This window comes from Prorops nasuta, unplaced genomic scaffold, assembly GCF_024137725.1.
Source record: "Prorops nasuta isolate Cenicafe-Biocafe unplaced genomic scaffold, Cenicafe_Pnas_1.2 PNAS00006, whole genome shotgun sequence".
NCBI classification, from domain to species: Eukaryota; Metazoa; Arthropoda; class Insecta; order Hymenoptera; family Bethylidae; genus Prorops; species Prorops nasuta.
In genome coordinates, this window is record NW_027116803.1 from 3,419,854 (window position 1) to 3,444,588 (window position 24,735).

General features: G+C 38.3%; 1 protein-coding gene across 1 annotated transcript; it reads left to right on the plus strand.

Annotated features, from left to right (window-relative positions):
- On the plus strand, window positions 1-24,735 carry AstA-R1 (allatostatin A receptor 1). Its single transcript, XM_066728049.1, has 6 exons — window positions 1-1,186; window positions 3,833-4,525; window positions 8,432-8,561; window positions 8,735-9,007; window positions 9,940-10,191; window positions 23,812-24,735. Exons 2-5 carry the CDS (start codon window positions 4,134-4,136, stop codon window positions 10,189-10,191), a joined length of 1,047 nt encoding a protein of 348 aa, XP_066584146.1. The 5' UTR covers window positions 1-1,186; window positions 3,833-4,133; the 3' UTR covers window positions 23,812-24,735.

Consider the following 24,735-nt stretch of genomic DNA (forward strand, 5'->3'; position numbering starts at 1 on the left):
GCTGCGCTTCATATTTGCGCCCCTAATATTTTTCTACACGCGCAGCACTTGAACTCACGAGTCACGACACTCACGACCCTCTCCGGCTCGTCAGTGCGAAAAGATCCCTCGAATGAGCGTGATCCTTTCACGCGGCTTTATCCTCGCAGCAAAACTTTTACGTTCTATCGCAATATATCTTACTTGCATAAAAAGTTCAAGGGTTAGATAAGACTTACACGAAGGGTGTGTTTCTCTTCTTTTAACCTTTTCAGACTTTACATACACAATTTGCAAAGCTCTGAGAATCTTCGCACCTACTTTCTACAAGAATCATTTCATCAATTTACCAGAACACGTGCGCCACGAAGGATAACGCGTTGTTTGAAAATTTAAACAGGATTAGCGTATTATATATGGAGAGCTTTATTCATTGTTTGGAATACACGGAAGAATCATTTTTATGAAGAAAAGGGATGGGTAAAGAAATATTTTAACATGCCAGTAGCTGGTTCAATCTCCTTATTGCGATTCGCTACGCATCCCACGAGTGATAATATCGACAATTAAAAATCAAGATGTAACAGTGCGCGCGATGGTGCCATCTCAACGTCGAATAAGCTCCTGAATTAGTTTCGAAAGTTCGTTATTAATTTGGAGCTTTGTCCAGATCGAACAAGGCTGTTGCCAAAGTCGAAGTTGAGGAATTTTATAAAGCGAACAATGCAACAAGTCAAGCCGCGACTACGACAAAGACCAGAGTTGGTAAAGTGAAACTAAAACGTATATACCAGAGTGAGAAAAATGACTGCTCAAGAATTTTTAATAAAAAGTTAGTTTTATCTTTAATGTAAGTTCTTTCCAAATGAAGAATAGAGGAATTTGTACCTGCCACATACGTACCTCTCGAAGCAAATCGACGAAGGATCAAAGTTCCTGGGTAAGCTGCAGTTGGAGATCGATCGGTGAAACGCTAATCAACCAAACATGCTTGTCGCTGCTATGAACGTGAGCTGTGATTACTGTCCGAGCGTCGTCGATGATTTCCATTGGTGGAACCATCGAACGGCATGCACGAAAATTAGCAAGCTGTTCCACAATCACGTACTGATCTGCCAGCGAGACCTATTTCTTATCAGCTTTAATCCCTTGAGAAGGAGAGACTATCCTTGCTAGAGCCAGTTCTATCTGGAACTGAACGGTCGAGGTAATTAATATGGAAAAACCATTGGGGAAATTCACCCTTCGCGATTAAGTCTTCTAAAAAATTCGTTAAAGTATTAACAATTCAATTGCTTCCCGTTCAGTTACTTATTATACCTAACTTTTCCTTCCATTCTTTCTTTTTACCAGAGCTGTAAACTCTATAAACTCTTCCGCAAGACAGTCGACGAAAAATTTAATTGCGAATACCTTTTCAACGAACGATCACGAGCTGGAATTAAGAGTATTGAAGTTTGACCCGATCGATAATTTAGGTTTGTCGATTAATTCCACTTGTCGTATATTGTAGAAGGGGGAATATTAGCAGTCGAGTTTGATTAATAATTTATAGACGTATTTGGACGTAGGTTTACAGCGAGACTGATCCTGGACTTGAACGGACTTGCTAAGCAGCATATTCTAAACGATTTACATTACTAGTTGCATGTATTCCAGCCATTCCTGTCGTATTCTAATTTATTCGTTTTAAATATACACGTTATATTACAGAACTTTTATAGGTATAACGTAGGTTTATGCAAGTACTCTTTATCAGGGTGATTTTTATCAGTTTGAAAATATAGAGTTAGCTTAGAAGATCTATATTTAGCATAAAGTTGTTATTAGTAATATTATGATAAAATTCTCATTTTTCCCGATCTCATTCTGCAGCTTTCCAAATTTATACAGAAGTTTAATTAAGAGAGACAAAGCTCCACTGGTATTAGCATTGTGTATCGATACTCAGTTTTGTAGTAGTGTTATCAGAAAAACATTTTCTTAATTCATATGAAATGTCGATATCAAACGCCAGCACGTGTACTAGTTGATATTTAACTATGTAAAAAGCGTGTGAGTCTTTTATCAGGTCCACCGAAACTTGCAAGTTTTGTCTTTTGCGAATCTCGTTTAATTCTGATACTCCGAGGACGAGTTTGTTACCTATATAGCTTTTCTACTGACAGAATAGGATGTAACGTCTGTAATGCTGAATTCACAGGTTTGCTCCGTACCATTTATCGAAACTTGTCATCTCTATGATCCAGTAAACGTCGTTATCCATCAGTGTTCAAAGAGCAGTCATTAATTTTACGCTGTGGCACGTACATCAGTCCTGGTCGAATTCGACAACTTGAGAAGTTCCTCGTTGTTTCTCCGTTTGTCACTAAAATCTGTGCTCAATATGTAACAACGTTTTTACCAGTGTAAAGTCTGGAGTTTCAATTGTCTAGCCATGATACGTATTGTTTTCCTGCCCGAACGATGACACTTTACTTCTAAAAGTATACAGTGTCTACTTATTGCGCCAGACAGGGGTAGCATTGGGGTAAAAATGAACGGAAGGAATGTAGAACGGTTTTGCGAGCACTATACACCTACTATATGCCAGGTCATGCATGTACAGCATTTTTATGCCGGTGTTGATCCCCTTTTCTCATATTCAGTTCATATTCGAATTTTCATTCTAGCATATATTCCTTCTGCATTTCCTTCCTCTTTCACACGTGATTGTTTCTGGCTATTTGCTATTACTTATATATATATATATATATATATATATTTACTATCGTGGATCACACATCCATTTTCAAACGATATTTAGTAATTCCAAGGGAGAATAATATTTTGGCAAAGACGTATATCGAGAATTTTAAATTTCTCTATTTGATATGCGAACATAAAATGTTATTCGAGACGATTTTTGTTTCGCGCAGAGATATTTCGTGCATAGAGTTTTGTGAATTGATAGTGGGCAATAGAGGTTATTTTTATTGGTTTTAAAAGTGCGCAGGATATTGCGGCTTATTCATAGGAAATCGACTGACGTAATGTTATTACGAAATGAAAATGGCACACTTTTGTGGCGTCTATAGACGTGATTATTTGCATAATCTTAAAATCAGGTAATTCGTTTAGTGCACTTAGCTATCGAATAATGTGCTTCTGGATAATCTGATCTGCCGGTTAGCTGCAATGTATATAATCAAACAATTCCGTCGATTCAGCTCAGTGTTTAGGATGTACTGCGATTTATCCTCGATTGTTTGCTTTCTTCGGCGCTTAAGATTCTGCGAAGAGCGAGGAATTCAAATTGAAACGTGCTGAATTTCGAACGAACCAATCTATGTATACCGCTCGTGTCTCGCCTATACTGCTGCGCGCGCCAATATGTTTTCGATGTAACGCGCTCCCTCGGAGTAATTATAGCTGAAACTATGTCATTTTAATTATCCGGAGCAACCCTACTCTTATCTTCATCACTTCTTTTGTCCTTAAAGTCTTTGTCTTATCGGATTTCGCAGGGAGCATAATATTGAAGGGAATTATTCCATTTAGAAGTTTCCCCTTTCGAGACTCGAAGATTTCATTCTGATCTAGAATTTCGCGGCAGAATTTATGGAGCTTTTGACGTTCTCTGCTTTTACAGCGTATACTTTATATCTTTTAGAATCCAGAGAATTTGATAGACCAATCATACGCAGTTTATACGTTTTGGGGGGCTAGATCGAGTTATAACATATAATGCATAACCTTTAACTCTATAAAGCGCGATGCTTTCTCGAATCACCCTCGTCATTTATGCTGAAAAACTTTAATATACCCGTAAAGAACGCTAACGAAACCCTGCATCTCGTGTGTTTTGTTTCAGATCGAAATCTCCGGTAATACAGGGAAAGTATACGGAAACAGTGAATATATAGGAGTAATGAGAAAGAGAAATATCGGCAAATAGTAATTCTCACGAAGAAAAATACTTATCCATCAATGTACCTTTTCGCTAGAGCAACTTTTAACTCAAGTAATTCTTAAATATTTTTGCGTGACTTGGCGGAATAACACTGGAAGAAATTCGTGCAAGATGCGAGGGCGAAGCGAATTAAATGAAATGACAAGCAAGCGAGTATAGCTTGATGCTGAAATAAGTTCAGACAAATTTTTTCACAATAAAGATGGAGTGGAACGAGATTTCGATAAACACCTCGACTAACGTCAATGCGACCAACTACGAATTAGATGTCGATTTGAAGCTGATAGAAAAGACTGTGGCAGTGGTTGTGCCCATATTTTTCGGCATGATTGGATTTCTCGGATTAGTAGGAAATTCTCTGGTTGTGATAGTGGTGGCTGCCAATCCGAGTATGAGGAGCACCACCAACATCCTGATTATTAATTTAGCAGTAGCAGACCTGTTGTTCATCATATTCTGCATACCTTTTACTGCTACGGATTTCGTGCTGCCATATTGGCCATTTGGGGAGCTCTGGTGTAAGGTAGTCCAATACATTATCATCGTTACTGCCTACGCCAGTGTATACACATTGGTCCTCATGAGCTTCGACAGGTAAGCTTCATTCCCTATTTCATATGCTCTATACCTTTCCCATAGACAGAGAGTAACGTATATGACCACGTGTACAAATATTTTTAACCAGCAATTTTATTTGAATTCCGAGCTTCCACATATAAATTATTTATCATAGCACTCCAAGAGGAAAGAGAGAGAGAGAGAGAGAGAGATGGTTTAACATGGCTTATCATGAAATTCTCATATGCGTATTTTGGAAACTATTCGGTTTACAGGTTATCGAGTTAAGATACCTCGGTTTTACATTACACGATATCTCATATTGCCTTTATTCTTGAAGCAGATGCATTGCGATATTAGCATCTGCCTTTAAAGCGCACCACATACAGCTGAGCTTGATGCTTGGAGCTTCCTCGGTTGAATTATGAGAGGAATTAATTCAATTTTTATACCACTTGATTTATCGCTATTGGTAAATCTGACACGAGCGAATTCCAAGCGTCAATAAAAATTGCTCCTGTTACACTATTTTTTTTTTAACAGGATAAGCTGGATATAGGATTTAAAGCCTCAATATACAGATCCTGTTCATCATACGGAAAGCGTGTAATACGATTCAACGCATCTTAAATCACACGAACGATCATCTTTGATATTACCGTACTAATCATGTCTTTTTTCTAAACCTGCAGTAACTGCATGCTGTTTTTTTAGGATTCTCTGTATCGATCGCACTATATAGTATTGAATCGTGGCATTTTGTAAGAAAATGTAGCTTTCTATATAGGATACATGTGTATGCGATCGTAGAAAGGTTTCCAGAGATAACGAAACTAAAGAATACGGGTGCTCGTCTTTTGTCATAAAAGTACTATGAAATCGAAAGAGCGTAGAAGGATTTTATCGCGCGTCTCCCAATAGAATGCGCGCGAGGGACTTAAATAATATTATTTTTCTAGCCACACGACGGCGTTTCCTTCTCTCCATACAGGGTCCGCCACTTAAAACGCCCCAGAACATAAATGCAAGAAGACGTTTATCTCCGTAACTATACTATATAAGAGATATTAAATTTATGCATGGGCCCTTTTCGAAGTATCTTGCTATTTTAATTTAGAGAGGTCTTATGCAAAATTTAACTTTTATATCTCTAATATAGATATGTTGAAAACGTTTTCTTATGTGCACGTTTTGGAGCATTTTAACTGATGAACTCTAATATATACCCTGGTGTCTTATATAATAGTGATAGATTATATTCCTTAAAATGTATACAAATTTTATTAGTCAAGTTTGAATGGAAATATATAATATAGCATAATATGTACATAATTTTATACAAGTATGCATCGATAAATTAAAAAACAGCAAGTTTACCTAATTTTCAATTGTATAATCTTATATTTGATGTGTCTATTCTGATAGCTTATACCAAAAGCTTTCCAAGAATCTACATAAATGTAGAGGAAAATATAGCCGAATTTGGATTACCTCTTGGCAATTTACGTATAATTGAGAATTGTTTTAATAAGAACAAAGCAGCTAGGGGCTATTTAACAATTTGTTTAAAGTTAAAAAGTAATCAGATTTATTTATCGATAATAGCAAATGAAAAGCATAAAAACTTTATTTAAAAAATTAAAGATTTTGGTCCAATTAAAGCAATAGCTTCTTTAATTCCGATTAATATTAGGATCTTAAAACGGGCAGCCAATTATAAAAAGCACAAATAATATAATGGTATCTGTTTTTTACTAAGGTCATTTCAGTATGAGACCATGTTCTACATTTAAACCCTGAATCATCTCTTCTTGCTTGCTTTCTTCAGATATTAAATAAAATCGAATAAACTCGATTTTATTTTATTATTTTTCTTTTTCTTACTTGTTCTAATGATAATTTTATAAAGAAACCTTGTAAGATGGTATCTTTCTGAGTTATTTGTCCATTTCGAGAACCTGATGAACCAGACTGAATTTCTTGTTACTGAACGTGATATGGCATGGTCCAATTTAGAAAACTACAAAGTAAAAAATTTTAAATAATAACATAAACACATTTTAAACTCTGGCTAATAAATTTACCTTGGCTATTCCTTTTTCAATGGATTGGCTTTCTGAAATTATGGTAATAATAATTTGGTTACTTGCTTCAGAGCGGTGGGATTTGTTATTTATTCAAAATTATATCACTGATTGAAGAAGGAGCAAATTCTGTTTATTTTCAGTAACTAGACAATGCTTAACGAAACAATTGAAGTGGTGTACTGGTATCTTTGTGCATACATATTTCAATTGTTTAAAGTTTCAAATATTTTATATCAACAAAGTTACATCGATAGTCCAAATTAAAACAACTTCTGAATGAGTATATTCTTCTGTACTATTCAATAAGAGTCAATTTATTAGTTATTTGAATTTAAAATGATACAGGGTGCACCACGCCAGGTGCACCAGGGCACAGAAGTAGAAACTCACTTATCTTGGAAACTCTATGACAGATATCTATTTTTTGCTTCCGACCTTTCAGAATACAAATAGCAGGGACTTTTAACAGGTCCTGTGAGAGAAAGAGTGATATATCATAATATTATGGAGATAAGTGAGTTCTTATGCCTAAGCTATGGTGCACAGTGGTATGTACACCCTGTTAATAAGAAGGTAAGGGAATTGTATGCAAGTATGCGTAAAAGGCATGCATACCCTTTTAGTGAAATCCACACCCACGAACAATTTCAATTCCAAATATCCAAAGGCCTTAATTAAATAGCATATTCACATAATATTTAGTAAAGTTCTTGAGATACCATACTGTATACTGAAACATATAGAAGAAATGCAGTTGCCTTTTTTATTCAGTGAAGCATAAAAGCCTATATGTATAATTCATTGAATATGATGCTACATTTATTGCCATTGAACTTTGACTACCAATATTTTTATCTGCTTTCACAAACATTTGAGATCTTTTACTGTTACGTGGAACACCTTGTATAAAAGATATTCAATTAGCTCGTGCCAAACTATTATATTTTGTACAAAACGAACGAATTCAATTATAAACTTTTGATATCAATTTATTTACGTAGCTATTATCTTAAAATTTAATAGAGATTACAAATTCCTTCATTCGATACTTCTTATTGGTAGAACTAATTGGTGACCTTCTCCTACCGATCAGGCACCGCTTAGGGACTTAGCTCATCCGGGGATTAAGAGGGATAGCTTTGAAGTAAGAAAGTTTTCGTTCCTACTCAATTTTTAATCAAACGCTACATAAGCTAATAATACAAGAATTTTAATCATTCCTCTATTCTCTCCACGCGAATTTTATTAGTTTGACACGAGTGAAGTTCGTGCACTAGTAAAATAATTGATAGCGTTTTCCTACTCATGGTCATTTCACGTAAAACTCTAATAAAAGATCGGAATCGTCTTTTTTTTCACTGCATTTTTCCTATTGTTATTTTGCCTCGTAAATTTGGCGTTGCGCGAAACATCGAAAAAGTTACATTACAAAAGACACAAAGAACGCACATCAGAATGCGTTATCCCCTCGTTTTACTTCCTTATACAATGCGTCGCGTCTTAGCTCGCAGGTGAGCTCCCGTTGGTAGTAAAATTTGTGTCGAAGTGCCGTCATTACATAAATTTTAGTCTCTTTTATCCTTCTTTTTATTTATCCTTCGAAACTTTGACGATAATTAACCTGTCCGTTTCTCTCGGTACAATAATTTTTATAGTTGTACGAAACTTTATACTTTTCCTTGGTTACAACGATTCCGGCTGCTCCGTTTACTGCGAAAACGCGGCTGGTCATTTTTCTGTTAACTCGCCGCAGTGTAGGTAGGGATATAAAAAAAATTCCAACTGCACGTGGTAATAAAGGTGCTTAATTTTATTTTTCTATATAAGATTTTTCTGTTTGGTCGTCGTGTCGCAGGTACCTGGCAGTGGTGCACCCTGTACCTTCCATATCTTGGAGAACGGAGAATCACGCGATCCTCGCCATTTGTATCGCTTGGGCAGTGATACTGTGTATTTCTACGCCAGCTTTAGTTATTCATGGCGAAGTAAGTGAGACGCTTCCCTGGAGGGATCTTGCCTATTACAATATCAATTTGAATTTTTCTCAGTTTCAATTCGATCGTAGCGATCGAAGTCGAGACTCCGTTCGAAAGACGTTTTTTTCTCTGATATTTGGTATCGGATAAAGGCTCGATTCAAAAGTGGTTTTCGTTTACAGATATTGCAAGACGTGGGTAGCGGTAATTCATCATCGAACATGACCGCCTGTCATATCCTTCAAGAGTACGACTGGTCGTTATTCCAGGTGTCCTTCTTTTTGTTGAGCTATGTACTACCTCTGACATTGATATGCGTGTTCTACATGTGTATGCTCGTTAGTCTGTGGCGTGGAGCGCGCGTCAGTGCGGAAAGTCGACGAGGCAGAAGAAGAGCGACCCGCCTCGTCCTGGTGGTCGTCGGTGTCTTTGCCTTCTGCTGGTGTCCCATACAAGTAAGTCGCACGCATGCATTTTAATACGATAAAAACCTCAAAGGACATAAAATGCTCATAAACATGCACGGTGCACGCTCCCGGCTAAAGATTCCGCAAACTTATTGCCACTTGGAAAAAATACTTGTCTCGTAAAGAAAATCGAGCGTGACTTATTTGATAATTTGCCTCTGATCAATATTAAAGGACTGGAGAAGTTTGACGAAGCTGAAGCCATTTTAATCCTCATCCGGGATTATTGACAGGTTTGACCTCGATAGCGGGAGAAGTGGCAAAAGAGTGATCGAAAAAATTGATAGCTCGCTAAACTCGGCAAACAACGTCCAAACTGCAACTGCATTTTCCTGAAAGACAGGATTAGGTCTTTAAGAGTAGAGGCGGGGGTGCGGATGCAACGCTCGTGATGCGACAGGAATACCATGTACGCTAGATTTGTCACGTATCGCCACGAGCTACTTCGCTCGCAAGTTTGCTTTAATATATCGTACATGTTTCATTCGGATATCGAGGGACAATGTAATATCCAATATATGCTCCTCCCCTCGTTAATCAAGTACAAATAATTTTCAGATAAATTCCAATCCCGAGATTCGCTTCATTCGCGTTTCTATATCAATATATATATATCCCTTTTCACTATCCACAAGAACGTCCTTTCCTTGTATCCTCGCGCAGTTTTTCTCATCAGAAATTATCGGATCTCGTGGCAAGTAGTAAAAGTTGAGCTACGCGTCGGACAGACACCGAGTATATTTTTCTCGAGAGACGTCAGATTTTTAAATCCATTTAAAGAAATTTAGACGCTTCTCAGTATTACTCGATATCATTTTTAAGAACATCGAAAGATTAGAAGGAAGAAAATTAATTTCGTTGAAATTTGGAATATATGATTTGTGTAATATTAACAATTATTTGTGCTCCACATGTTACAGTTGATACTAGTGATGAAGTCTCTGAAGATGTACCCTCTCTCGCCTTGGACGATAACGATTCAGATAGTGAGTCATATTCTAGCGTATACCAACAGCTGTGTAAATCCCATCCTGTATGCCTTTCTCAGTGACAATTTCCGGAAAGCTTTTCGGAAAATCATTTACTGCAGGCCACCTCCTGATCCGAGCAGTCGACAGCAGGGACCACAAACGAAAACCACCAGAGCGGCAAGCACGGGTGACATCCTTTAGGTAAGTTTCCCTTTAATGTCTATATATCTGTATAATACTATAGAGACACACATAAGACGACGACAGGAACTTTGTGCACGCTCGCTTTATCGCAATTCTGTGTATAATATTATCTATATACTCTCTGTACATTGTATTTAGTATACTAATATACGTATAATAATACGTTGTACATGTATACATATAGACATACCGCCCGTTAAATTCTTCATTCAACTCGCACGTCCTCTGCAGAAAATATCCTCCACCTCGTAGACTCCTAAAGTGGCTGGCTATTATCAAGCAAATGCATCGTTAGCAATTGAAGCAGCGCAATAATTAGCCGGTTAAAAGGCTCTCGGAAGATGATTATTTTCGCCTGAAACGTCGCGTTGTGCAGGTCAACCCAAGGGAACAAAGCATTTTCTTGGTGGTGCATGTAAACAGGAGCGCGTCTTTTGTTCTCGCAAACAAAATCCAACCCACCACTCGCGAGCATATTCCAGTTTCTGCTTGGCGTACTCCCTTATCGTCATTGTGCGCTGCTTCTGCTGGAAACTCGAGCCCAAACCTATCTCGATTCTCGCCGGTCATCCGTGTGGTGAGCGGGAAGAGCTCGACTCTCTCAGCCCCTATTCGCTTCTCTCATTGCTCTAAATTACACTCCCCGTCGTTTCATTGCCGAGTGCAATTTCCCACATTTTTCATCCCATTGGGCAAACGCCAAACACCGACCAATCCTACGCGAACGGAACACGAATTTCTTCGTGATCGCGCTCGTCCGATAAATACCTGCACTGACGTATCCTAATTAAACGAGCAATCCTCTGCAGCTTGCAAATATATCTTTGGATTAATATAGAAACGTCAGCAGGAATCATTCAAGTATTTATATTTTCCATTTCAGATATATTACAGAAGTTATTATATATATATATATAGAGTAGTTCGCGTAACTTGATCAAGGAAAATTGTTTTTGAAAACAAGTATTTAAGAGGAAAATGCTGAGTGCGACAGCTGCATGGCTCGAAGGGGCGTATTACACGGTGCATAGATTTTTTATAGGTAGAGGCGTTTAGAAAATTTCAAGGTCTTTCGGTTTTTTTAAACGGAAACCTAAATTTTATATTGCATATTCTCGTACAGCTTATCTCAAGAGCTTTGCTCTACCCCCCTTTTCATTATTTTATTTTACCCAGTCGTTTACGAGACACATAAATTTGAAATTGCATATAGTTGTGGGTTTGACTGAAGCAGTGTACGGGATCGCTACGCGCGCACACTCTCTTATAGACGTTCACCAACGCATGCTTTAAAACCAAAATAAATCGTAAACTACTGGATAAAATGAAAAGATGAAAGGAGGGTTTAGGAAAGTTCTTCACACGAGCTACAAAAATTTGAAATAAAAAATAGGGATCGAGTTCCATTACAAAAAAAAATCAAGATTATCTCGAAATCTCCAAAACGTTTCCGAAAAAAATCCATGCTTATATATATTTTGTAAGAATTTTTTTCTTCAACATACATACATATTAAAAAGATACTTTCCCTGATCAAGTTATACAGAGCACTCGGTAGATTCGAATTCGAAGACTTGGCTGCAAGTTAAATTCCGATAGGATAATTGTTTGAAAGTTAGGGTAGTTGGACATTATACGGATAGTCATGATATATCGCTATGTGACAAATGACAACGACTATGTAATGTCAGTGGTAATACATAATCCATCATGCGACATTAGGGAGCTTCTCGGCGAGGGAGGCAGAAAAGGGATGGTATTGCTCGGTACGGGCAACGCGAGGGGGTGGAGGGGGGGGGGGGTACATACACAGTAATTCTTGGAAGGTCTTGCGTCGCGTGATATCAGGCGACAAGGGATATGTCGAGGAGCTATGGTAAAGATTAATAGTGCTACACCGGATCCGGAGAGCTTTGCGTCGTGAGTCAACTATAAACGCACCGAGGAGCGGAGTCCTCCATATATATTTTTCACTTATGGAAAACTTTGCGGCTAATGATAGCCTCGCGCGGAGAAAAACCGACGACAAGTCGGGCAATCCTCGAAATAATTGAGGAGAGGAATATTTGGTAGGAAAAAAAGACACGTCAGTTGTCGGAAGTTCTGTGGATATCGCGGGCTTAGGGGTCGGGAAAATGTGATCCAGGAATGGATCGCTGTGGGAAGTAAAGAAACGAGGGGCCGTGAAAGATAATGGTTAGGGGTTGTTGCTCCCACAGTGATGTTGCTGTTGATGTTGGCACAGGTGCGAGAGAAGCGATAGGGCCCATGGCGCAAAACATTATTTTTTCGCTCGCTCTCGCTACGAAAATACAGCTGAAATGATCCGGTTTTTTTATTCACTCGCCACTCTTCTCGCGTTCTTGTTCCACACATATATATATATATATATATATTTTTATATTGGGGTCTGCGTTCACGTTTCTTTTCAATGTGTAACACAACGTACGCGTTTCGCTCTTTCGCCCAAATGCCGCCTTTCTCTCGTCATCTCGTATCGTGGCGTGACGTGGCGTGCGGCATGTGCTGACCGATGCAAGCTCGGAGCTCCACAGCTTCAACATAAATCACACTGGCAACGCTACAATGCTGGGCAAACTGTTCCCAGAGGCTCCCGGTCTTCGGGGAGGCTCGAAACGTTCTAGTGGAAAAACGTGGAAAACGCCAGAATTCACTTTTATACACGTATCAAATTACCTGTCGACGAAAATTTCTTTTTCTTCTCTAACTTTATTATGGTTAGACTCTGAGACACCTTCGAAGAAACTTATATAATGTTAGAAAAAAAAGAAAATAAAAGAAATATGGTAACGGGCACATTTCTTATAAACTTGCACCGTAGTTAACTCTCGAGATTACTAATTGTTTCTTATCTACTTATTATCTCTTTTTAGTAAATACACCGGTAGATTAGAGTGAAACACGACTCGCATAATCTGCATATTTCTCTCGCGACTTATATTTTTCCACTTGGTAATAATTCTTTCGTGGCTTTATTTGCCTGGCAGATTTTAAGCTGCAGCGCAGAGCTCCGTTAAATAAATAGCGGTGACGAAATTACATATATAGCTGCTTCATTTTCATTTTGCATTATTAATCGCGTGTATAGAAAAAGAGTATTGCTGAGTGATGACTAGGGAGGAAATGTATAACGAAAAAGCAATAATAAAAAAAGTCGACTTGGAGCCGCCGCATGATGTGTTGCGTGCTGGTAAGCCTAATGAAATGTACATATTTATTATAGGTAATGAACTATACTATATCTTATCGAGAAAATCATAGTGCATTGATGAAAAGCTATATGGATGCTTAGAATGCGAAATGTATAACATTTTTTCAGTATTGTCAGCGCACACAACGGTAGTTACATATAAATTACATATATACTTTATCTGTATTATTTCCCTTTCATATCTGTACTGTCAAGCTTTCATAAAGAATGTAACGGCTTCTGTTTTCACATATAAACCAGAATAAATTCAATGGATTTTGATAATAATCCAGTGGTAGAGAAAAACATCAAAAGGTATTGTTCATTCTGTGTTATAACGGAAGAAAAAAACAAATCATGTATACATTTGTCCTTTTTTTAGCAGCAAATTCTACTGCATTTTAGCAGTTTGTATAGAACGAGGAGATCCTTTATTGCTACGGACATAACGATCGCTCTCTGGGTTGAAATGTAAAAATCATAAAAGATCCCATACACATAGAATGCATTAAGGTATGTTAATTGAAAGGATGCACATTCCTCAAGTAGCGTAGTGCAGCTTGGGCACCAGCAGCATCGATGAAGTTACCTCGTTAAAAAGTTTTTTCATTATACCACACATTGAGACGCTCGTTGAGAAGTAATAAACTTGGCCGCCTCAATTAACTATTCAAGGATAAGAGGATTCACTTTGCACAGTGATAAATAAGATGCCGATGAAGAGGTCAAGATTTAGAGTGAAGAAAATAGGGCTAAGAATACAGAGATCTAGAAATTCCCTGCTATTATTGAAAGCTCGAGAAGAAATTAGACAGAATGCTGGGTGGAGCACGTGGGTGAAGTGCGAGAGACATTGAAAAAGGAAAATAAAATCAATAAGAGATGTATAGGCGTGGCGCGTGAGTGATTTAAAAGCAAAGTTTATAATCTACGTTTAAACTTAGATTCGACGCGTCCTTTGACTCTGGGACATACGAGCCTTCATAGGGGTTGAAGAGGGTGAATTTGCAGCTCTGCCGGAGGGTACGTTTTTTGGATCAAACTCCATCCGATAAGAGACGATATGAGGGTGCGATAAATCAAGCTAACAATAAGCCATAATAGCAAAACCGTCAATGCGCAAAAATCTCAGCCTTATTTTTCTAATTTGTTCTCTTCTTATCACTATTTATTTTATTATTACTACTACTGTTATTATTTACTTTTATAGCGGAACGTAGAAGGTTTTTAGTGTAGCTATATAGGGAAAAAAGAAATAGATGCGAGCAGTAGACATCAATTTCCGATTTTCCACTTTGCTTTTATTAAAACTTCCCGTTGCTTAGAGAACATGTGAGAATCAACAGCAATTTCAATAGTTAATGGACAGATTAAAGGCTTAACGGGGTCGCCAAGCGTTAAGGGACGCTCGTGCTAACGAGCACTGCATAATTTGCTTTTTTCTTTTAGTTCATTCGCAAGGAATTATATTTTAATGTTTTCTCTCCTCTCTCGTCGAGGCAATATATTATATTTTTCTTGAATAAAACTGCCATGCAAAATTGTGAAAGATAATTCTCTATGGTAAAAATGTTTATAGATACGCACGGTTCAGATATAGTTTTGTACTGTATGCGAAAACATTAACATTAATTGAGCTTAATCCTATAACGCTTTGAGTTTACCTCGACATGACTTTCGCTAATTTTAGAGAATACTTTCTCGAAACAAGCGAACGAATTAATTTGGCGAATGTTCTGTTTGATAAAAGTTTAAATGAAATAAGTATTTAGAAAGTAAGGAACAAATTTTACGTCAAATATTAAAGTATCGACTGATGTATCTCTTAAATAATCGAAAACGTATATAATATCGGAATCTCTTTGACCGGAAATTACATTTATCGACCCTTAAAGCCTGACTGCTTCGCGATATAGTTTTCGAACTTTGTACTTTTGCCAAATTTACAGAGGTAATAATCGAACAAGTGTGTAAACAGACTCTGGTAGAACAGCAATTTTTGTTCAAGTGTCTTCATCTGAAATTGATAAAATTCTTTAGAGAGATAAGAACCCGGTGGGTTAGCTTTGATCTCTATTCAGCGTCCCTTGTGTTGAGCAATATGTGGCCCCCTTGGCGAAAAAAATAATACAGAGAAATCCAAATAAATCTTTAGCTTCACCGACAAACAGCCAACGTTAGCTGTTTTCTTATTTATCCAGCGTAGTTATTTCTGTTACAGAGGTTTCAACTCCTCGCGACCCCATCTATTTATACACATATAAATAAGATTTATGATTTAGCCTCTATGGCACATGCGTCAATTAATATACGACCTATTTTATTCGTATCGCCGAGCACTATAAAATAAGATACAAGCTTCATCCATTAAGGCCAATATTTGGACCCTTAAATTATTATAGTGTAAATATTTTCCCCGCTATTATTTTTCCAACCAATTTTTGTTCTTTTTTTTTTTTATCAAATTTGCTTTACTTAGTTGACTGTCGCGAGAGTTGTTCAATGACATTCCCGTAGAAATCAATGCAAACAGAGTTGGGGTAGCGTGGATTACCGTTGAAATTGGAACGCATCCCACGCGACACTCCAGCCTATTGGATTATTATAGCCGGTGCCAAGTTCGGAGTAGCACTGTCGCTTTTAGCGCCTGTACCAAAGTTATATCGCAGCGAAAGCAGCACGAGCTAACAGGAATCTGGCTGCTGCCATTGCGGCTACGGGTTACATAATACCAAAAAGTAATTGATATCACCCGTTACTCATACGTAACGTGCAAGAAAAAAACTTCTCCCATCCCGAGCTTTGGAAGTTCTTGAAAAAAAAACTGCGAAGAAATTACACCGCGTAGACACTACATGGTATGCGTGTGTTATCTATACGATTTATCTTCAAAGGCTACATGGTCACCTTGTTAACCATTATAGAATCCATTGGTTCGAATTAATTTAGAATAGCTCATCGACTACGCAACCGTCCTCCTATAGCCCCACAGCACGAATTGGAATTCAATTATCAAGAATTGTATTATGCTAATTGCTTGATTATAAATTGCTTTTGCGCGCGACTCGTTACGACATTTTAACGAATATATTTATCGAATTTCGCTAGAGTGTAATTACAGTAGATAGATATATAGCATCTCTTTGAAAAGATTTTAGATCTTTTTTGTATCAACCGTTATTTTTGCGCTGAATAAACGCAGCGTATGGTGCGAAAGTTATTCCTACATCTGGTCCATTCTATTTGTATTATAAAAAAAAGGTGCATGGGACCAAAGATTGAATTTAAAATATACAGTTAGCTCTGCTCGATTCACGAGAACGAACCTCGCAATAGGCCACATTTTTCTCTTAGCCTCGCCCTATTTATCTCTGAACTTTTTCTTGGCTGAGATGCTCCGAGTCGCAAACTTTGTTGCAGTCCTTGCTCACGAGAGGTCATTTTGCCGTTCACCAGTGACACTCGAGTCGGTGCAGTCAAAGTTGAACCATCATCCAGCCCACCGAGGACGGTTCATAATAAAGACGTACGACTCCTTTTGGGTGTAGTTACTTATGCCAGTAATTCTCGAGATTCTAGCTGCTAATAAAAATCACAGTTTCAATGCCAGTGCTTCGATGGAACTTTATGCTTTCACGCAAATTACATTTGTACAATATAAGAAAGCGTGAATCGCCGTGCGAATCGCTGTCACTGGCCTTTGCTGAAATCGTCAAAATGAAAATGTCGGGACGCTCCGTTTTATTTACCTCTTCTCTCTTCGTCTCCCCCCCTCCCATTCCCATGGTTTTACCGTCCAAGCGGAACGTAAACTTTGTGTTACGAACCGACATTTCGACTTTTCTGCACGGGGTTTATGTCTCACGCGCCTTTATCGCCGCTTTCGCGGTCCATGTGTGAAACTCCAAGACCCATCGCTCTCAGTTCGTTGAAATTGCTGAAAAAGCAACGTCATTTCCATTCTCTTTGCAATTTTATTGTGCAGGCTGTTGCCGCCAAAGCTCCCACCCCTACTCCCTCCCCCCTTCGAACGATGGCAAATGTAATAATATATATATAGTGTAGAGCTGGAAAATCTGGTTTAATCAAGTCTCCCATCCTTTTCAACTGTTCTATAGCTGTGGTTTCAGGGTACCATAGCTATATATAGTTCAGCATCCAATCTGGAAGGAACATTTGTCATTAAATTATCACTCTTGTATCGAATATTCATCAGCCCCGATTGAAAACAACCATCTGCATTTAAGTAAATTTTTATACGCTGAGTATACTGAGGGACTTTATGAAATATTATCCACCACGATTAAGCTTACGGAATGAGAATTCTGATTTCCCAAGTCTACCATCTGGAATATCATGGAAATGCACCCCGCGTTATTGACGGGTCAGCATATATATATTGCGAAAATCTCGTTTTGAATATTTGCACAATAAAATGCACTCGCTTAAACGGTTTCCTGTTAAAATATATAGGTTACTAGAAAAAAAGCTTTATGCTTTTCCAATAGTATAGCCTTTGAAATTTTAATTAATCAAACCGAGGGAAGCAGTGTAAAGATAACAAATATAATAATCGTTAGGGGTGGATGTTTAAGTGTATACCTATATATAAATATCGGATATGCAATTCCTTGCAATAATTAAATATTTAATGTTTCAATGAAATGTGACTCTATTTTGACACGGTCTTGATTGGAAACTGATTCCTACTAACACTCTTGGCAAATTAATTAATTGCATAGACTCGACAGAAGGCGCAAGCGGAGACTTTGCGACTTCGTCTGCCAAGTTTGATTGCAGTTGAACGGAACTACAGACTATTGTAATTTACACAGACAATTGATATTTAATGGCAATATCAGCCTGAACGAGACTCATGACGATTCAAAGATCCTAAAACTATTTTCTAAACTACTATTTCTAGCTTTCTCAGCAAAATTGAATAAAATTGATTCCCTTAAAAGTTTTTAAGCATGAGTTTACACGTTGCAGCGAAGAAAAAGCGTCGCTGCTTTAAAATTATTTCTTTCTTCGACACTGTCCAAAATGGTGTTCTCGATGTTTTCCTACACTGAAACTCAGGGACGTTACGTGCCAGCTAAAGTTGGCTTCTCAAACATACATACATACATAACTGATTTAACGCAATCGGTGTAAAGTTTTCGCTTTCTTAGTGGAACTTGGAAAATCGAAATATCATATTTCTTGGAACGGTCGCTGAGCGAAAGATGCAGAGTTATGCAGAAAATATATTTTCCGCGAATATCTAACATTTGGAAAACAAATAATTTCGCTGTTACACCGGCTATGTCTAAAACCTAGTGTTTGTCCAAATGTTCAAGAACAATAAACCGAGCCACAAACGTTAGCTGCAGAACGCAATAGGGTATAAAAAATAGTGAAAGAACCGTTTGCAAACTTGGTCGTATGCAAACTGAATTTTCTTTATCAACATCCCTATACGCATTGCCTGCGATTTTCCTATAAAACTGATATTTGAAAAATTGCCGTGCATTTTGAATTTCCAAACGCATAGCAATGATTCCAAGTGTAAGACGACCACTTTTCCTCGCGAGTAATTAAAACTTCTCCCTTCTCTCGTGCATTTTTCGTCGTACCTACAATACTTTACTTGGAAATTCTTTCATTGGGATGGATCTCAGCGAGACGTTGGAAAATATGTAAGTTGATTGCGGCGGTTCTCGAGAGGCGTGAGATGTTGGAGGGCCGAGGCGTGCGATACATTGGCACAAGGGGATATATATCTCGAAGCGGCGCGTCAGTGGCGTAGGCGTGTCTGGCCTCCGAATCGGAACGCGTCTTTTTGCCAGAAAGAAACTTGTGATCGGTGACACTGGCGAAACATTCGTTCGGATCTTGCAAGAGAAAGGGAGGCTAAAGAAAGCTCGTTGTAAAAAGACGAGAGTTTTCTCAAGGTTGTAAAACAATGGCGCTCATTGCGGGGACTTGCTTGCCTTTACGAGCTCCCTTAATCATCCCCCCCCCCCCGCCCTCCCCTAGCCCCTCGACCTCTTAACTTCTTAAAACTTCCTGCAACCTGATTATCAAGAGTTTATCGTCATCGACTTACTACTTGTTTTTCGCTCTCAGATCCAATGAGGGTACAGCATGGTGATTCGCTGATTTATCGTCAGAGCTTTTTCCCTCAAGCATCGCGCAATACTTGGTAATGTGTTGCTTTCCTCCAAAGACGGCAGGGAAAATAAATATTTATGTGTAGGACGTTGAACGCTACGCCTGTGGCTTGGTAACGAGAGTAAATTTGTATGTGCATGGATCGCGAAGCACGTAATTCGACTGGCTGTTACAGCTAAGAGCATTGCGCATCCTTTGGCCTAGAAACATCCAACACTTGGACCGTATTCCATAAGTTTCTGAAATATTTGCATAATTTTGCCTACCAGCAGCAACTCTGACTCCCAACTTGCAAGGCCGATGTCGAGAGTAACTAACTTGGCCTTTCTAGTTTAATTAATGCTAATTTCATACCATTGTCCACTGTCAACTTACATGAATTCGTCATACTCCGAGTGGCCTGAAGCTTATTCCACCCAAGTGGCATGAACCATTTGCAAACTTTGCAATGAATCCCTTTTTGTACGTTGCGTTGGTATATAAACAGCGAAGGTTAGCTCACAAATTAATATTATGCAAATATACACGTGTAATTAGTGGGATAAAAGTTTACGAAACTTTTACCTAGCAGAAAACTATAGTTGGGAGTTGCGAGCAACAGGAAAAACAATTGTGATGCTACAGATCAGTAGTAAAGCCCTAATTAATGTCAGACGCAGAGTAGCGAGCTGCATTTCGAAAACGACTGATTCTTTCCTACCTTGTACGTACGGATGTTTTACGTGAGAAAAATCGTTAACAACACTGAATCATACTAATTTATCGAGTGCGAATTGATTGGATGGAATTATTGCACGAAATTTGAAAATCCTTTTATTCGTTTGCACGTTGGGGTTGAGGGTATAAATTACACGGGGGCTACAAGTAAATAAGCAGCTTTTTAATCAAACCAGTAGAATTCCATAGATATAGGTGCCAAGAGAAATTCAATTAACCTTTCTCTCCGTGCAAGAGCCACGTTCTCTTTCCACACTGCACCTAGCTGCTTGGTTTACCTTCTGATCCAGCGCTTCGCCCTGTACGTAGCTTTCGGGGTAAACAGAAAAAATGTCGTCGCACTTTGGTGGAAAGAAACGCTTTTTCATGGATGGCTTGATTAAAATCGAGCGTAGAAAGAGAAACGGCCAACGAGATCGTAGCAGTCGTAAAACGGACTGAGCTGGCAATCTTATTCGATCGTACGTGGCGCGCAATAGTTTACACAAGGCCATCCACGCTATCGAGATTAAATCTCGCAGCGGGCCGTGGAAATTTTTGATGCAGCGTGGACAACTGATAAAGGGAACGGTCTTCAACTTTGCGGATCTCGTTCAGTCACCCGCCGTCCCGGTAACCGCGCATCGATATAAGTTTATAACTGTACCATAGTAGACTATATAGTACACTGGAGTCTACGTGTTTACAGTGGCCCAATGCCTCCTTTGGAAGATCGATCATTACGCTCACGAAGATTAATGCTGTGTATTCCACAACACTTTACCCCCACGCGTATACGATAGGAAATATCGCTCTCATGTGAGAACCGATGCATTAATTTACACGCTTTGTCCCAAATGCCTGCAAATTATTCATATGCTGTATTCGACGGGGAAAATTACTCAAGATAAAAACAATGACTCTCCGATATCGACGCGACCATTAATTTTCTCTTTTTGCATTGGAGAATTTCATCTATTATGCATATCTAAGTACATCTTGCAAGCCAATCCAATTATGTAATTGAGCGAAAGGCAGACCAAGCCTCCCCCCCACCCCCCACCCCTCTCTATAAATATATATGTAAGTGTATATAATACGGGCTGTGCTTCCAGCGAGGCAAATAATATAATTGGATATGAAATTTACGATTGGCTATAATATAGTGGATATAATTGTACGTATCGATCTATACCCTAGAAAAAGAAAGTAATAATGAAGGGTTCGATTGTTAAAATCGATTAGTTTCTTGATGTAGTTATAATGTTTTATTATAAATGTATATATAAATAAAGTAGCATAATGAAAGGAACGTTTTGTCGATGGTCGATTGCAGCCAGTGGATTAATAATGGCTATTAGTCGGTGGTATTTCTGTATAGTATATAATGGAGTTTTAGAAGCTATAGATAATACTTGGGGTCATTATGTTTTCATGACACACGATCGGAACTGGAAACTGACAGGAGCACGGCTTGATAATGGCCACTATAGATTGGTCGAAGATGGATTCAAGTGGATTTGCATAACATGCTAGATATATGTACGTGTATTGTGCCATGCATGTGCATAGACACCACGCCTAATTGGCTCGATTCTAGTAAGCTCTTGAACAGTTTTGCCATCTAATGTTTCTCTCGCGCCTAATTGCCTATTCCCTATACATCCTATAGTTATGGAACTAACTCGGGATTCCTTGACTGCGAGAGAGCGTCCGCATGATAAGTTTACCTTCTCTAGTTTAGTCATTAACTTAACTACGTATTTCAATTAGCAAAAGTAAAGCATCCGTTTGCTGCTATGAGGTTCTCGTGGGATTTCCTACTTTTATCCATTTTATAAATAATATCGCTAAATTAAACCTATTTTTTTTGCATTAGTCGAATAAGTCGTACATTTTCGGTGATTGCGTTCCCAGGTTTGATAGATACGATGTGGGGTAGGTAATCCGCTTGGTGTCTCCGTTAGCCCTTCGGGCGGTTCTTTAATCAAGTTCGACTAATCTGTTTGTAAAAGTCACAATGTTGGATTCGTTTACTGAATTATAAAGCTAACTTTCGTATCTCAGCGTATGCTCGTTATCGTTGCTAAAATTTGCCTCCCACAGCGATAAAGCCCATTAACTCGTTTTATTAAGTTTCAAGGCGAGCAATCGATATTTCAAGCCTGTCAACTCTCCTCGGTGTTCTGTTGACAATGAGATTCTGTTATACGTATACATAAGGTATTCTGTCCTGGTGGGAGAGAACTTGAAGAAACGTACGTGAAAGAACATACCCCGTGTAGGTTGAGTGTTTATCCTAAACAAACAGGCGTGAATTCGGGAGGAGGGAAAGGGCTATGAGTAAAGCTGGCAAAGGAATTTACACAGAATTAGGTAGTAGGAGGGGTAGAGGATGGGGGTATAGGCCGAAGAAGAGTTTACCATTTCAATTAATAGGGACTCTCCATTGTTTGAATATATCGAAGAGTTCGTTATTAAGAGACTCTTGAGAATTAATCAGATGTATCCGGATCTCTCTTTCCTCTTCAAAGGATATGGGAGTCCCTCGTTGTTCGATCCATCGCTCCTGCCAGTCAAATTGTTCTTCCGAAGTATCTCGATCAATCTTCTCCAACACTATTCCAAAAGCTTCCATTTCAGCCTCGTCTAAAATCTCTCCAGCAATGGCAAACATCGTAACGTCACTCGAGCATATTAATTGATCAGAAATCAATTATTGTATAAACTAATAAATGGGAGCAGAAATGGATGGAGATGTAGAGAACGGGCTGGAGAAGATTAGGACTCTTTATTGCGGCTTCTAAAGTCATTTAAATGTTGAAGGCAGATAGCGCGCGCTCATGCAGATTGCACATTGCTCAATTCATTTCTACGAGCGTGCAGAAACGTGGATAGAAAACGCGTATGAGCCAGGAGAGCTCGTCTAAAAGAATGTCTGCTGAAAGCATTTGGCACGATATTCTCAGGACATTATTTCTTAAAAGGGATTCTGAGAATCCCGCCATGTACTTTCCACACCCATTTCGTTCAAAAGCTGAAGTAGTCTTTATAAGAATGGAGAGCGTTCTCTCTCGCTCACTCACGCACGCACACACACTTGCAGACACTACAATTCTCTTTGCGTCTTAACCCTTTCTTTAATAAATTTTCATCATTTTTTAGTACCTATATACATATAATTGTTATCAAGAAAGTACTTTAGGTTTAATTTTTCTTCCATTTTTTTACATGCTTTCTTAATCATACTGTTTGGCTTAAGGTTTAGTAGTATAAGTATACGTAGGTTCGTACATTCGCTTTCTGATTTACTCAATGGTTAACGGTTTGTACTTGTGAAACTCGCCTTCAAGACTGTAAACTGAAAATCCAATATCCTTGAAAGTCATGATTTCACTTACTAATTGTTAACATTTATTTTTATGTAGAAGCTATTACTATGTGTAAACGTTGCTTTGCTTTTAAATCTATTGAAACACGATATCCTAGGAAAATCTCTTTAAGTGATTTTATTAAGAATATAGAATTTAATGCTTTGGTTTTAATTGTTACAGGTAACAAGTTATCCGAGAAAAGTAGCATGGAACGAAGCCCATCGATTTGGTGTATTTATTAAACAGTATCCTCGGTGTCCTTTGGTGTTATACGTTTTATAGAAAAAATGAACAAAGAACAAACGAGAGAAAGATGAATCTGGACCGTCTCGGGCTTGTTTCGCTGAAATGAGAGAAAATCGCGATAAACGCATTTTATTGTTGCTTAGTTCGTTAGCTCATTTTTACCGATACGATATTTGTACAATAGTGCTCCGATGAAGAGCAGAACGTTTGAAAGCTGTTGTCAATTGATACAACAGCAGTGATTAACAACTTCAAATGTGTTTACTCCTCAATAGAGCAGCGAAAACTTTGATTTGCATTGCCAACGATTTATTATTTTTATACGAAGATCGAGCTTGGCTTGAAGCGCAGCTATAGCACGGGTCTTCAGTCGTACCTAAATGATAAAATTGTAAATAAAGCTTGTAAAAAATCAGTTAATTGACCTGTGAAATGTCGAGCTGGTTCATCGAGTCTCGATTGGCTGGAAATCGATAAATGGAATCTTCAGCGATTTTTGATGTTCCAGCAAACCGACCACATCGATAAATTCTCGAACGAAAATCTGTTTAAATAATTATAGTATATAAATAAACCAATATATATATATATATATATAATAGATACGAACTAAATCAATTAAGAGAGGAAGATCAACTCGCCTCGAGTCTGTGGATAAAGGTGTAACGTGTCCTTAACCCTTCCATGGACTTGAAATGTCATCAGATATGACTTTAGCGAGCACAGTGTACAGGGGTGTTTTTCCGTCGACTGCCTGGTTTCTCCTCTAGGCTTAAAATTGTAGATTACAAAGAAACCAGCCACGTCTACTGAGAAACGTCCCAACAGCTATTGTAAAGTGTATTAATAAAGACGTTG

Coding starts and splice junctions, on each gene's coding strand:
- AstA-R1 (XM_066728049.1), top strand. CDS start 4,134: ATGGAGTGGAACGAGATTTCGATAAACACCTCGACTAACGTCAATGCG. Junction 4,526..8,431: donor GTCCTCATGAGCTTCGACAG/GTAAGCTTCATT, acceptor GTCGTGTCGCAG/GTACCTGGCAGTGGTGCACC. Junction 8,562..8,734: donor CTTTAGTTATTCATGGCGAA/GTAAGTGAGACG, acceptor TTTCGTTTACAG/ATATTGCAAGACGTGGGTAG.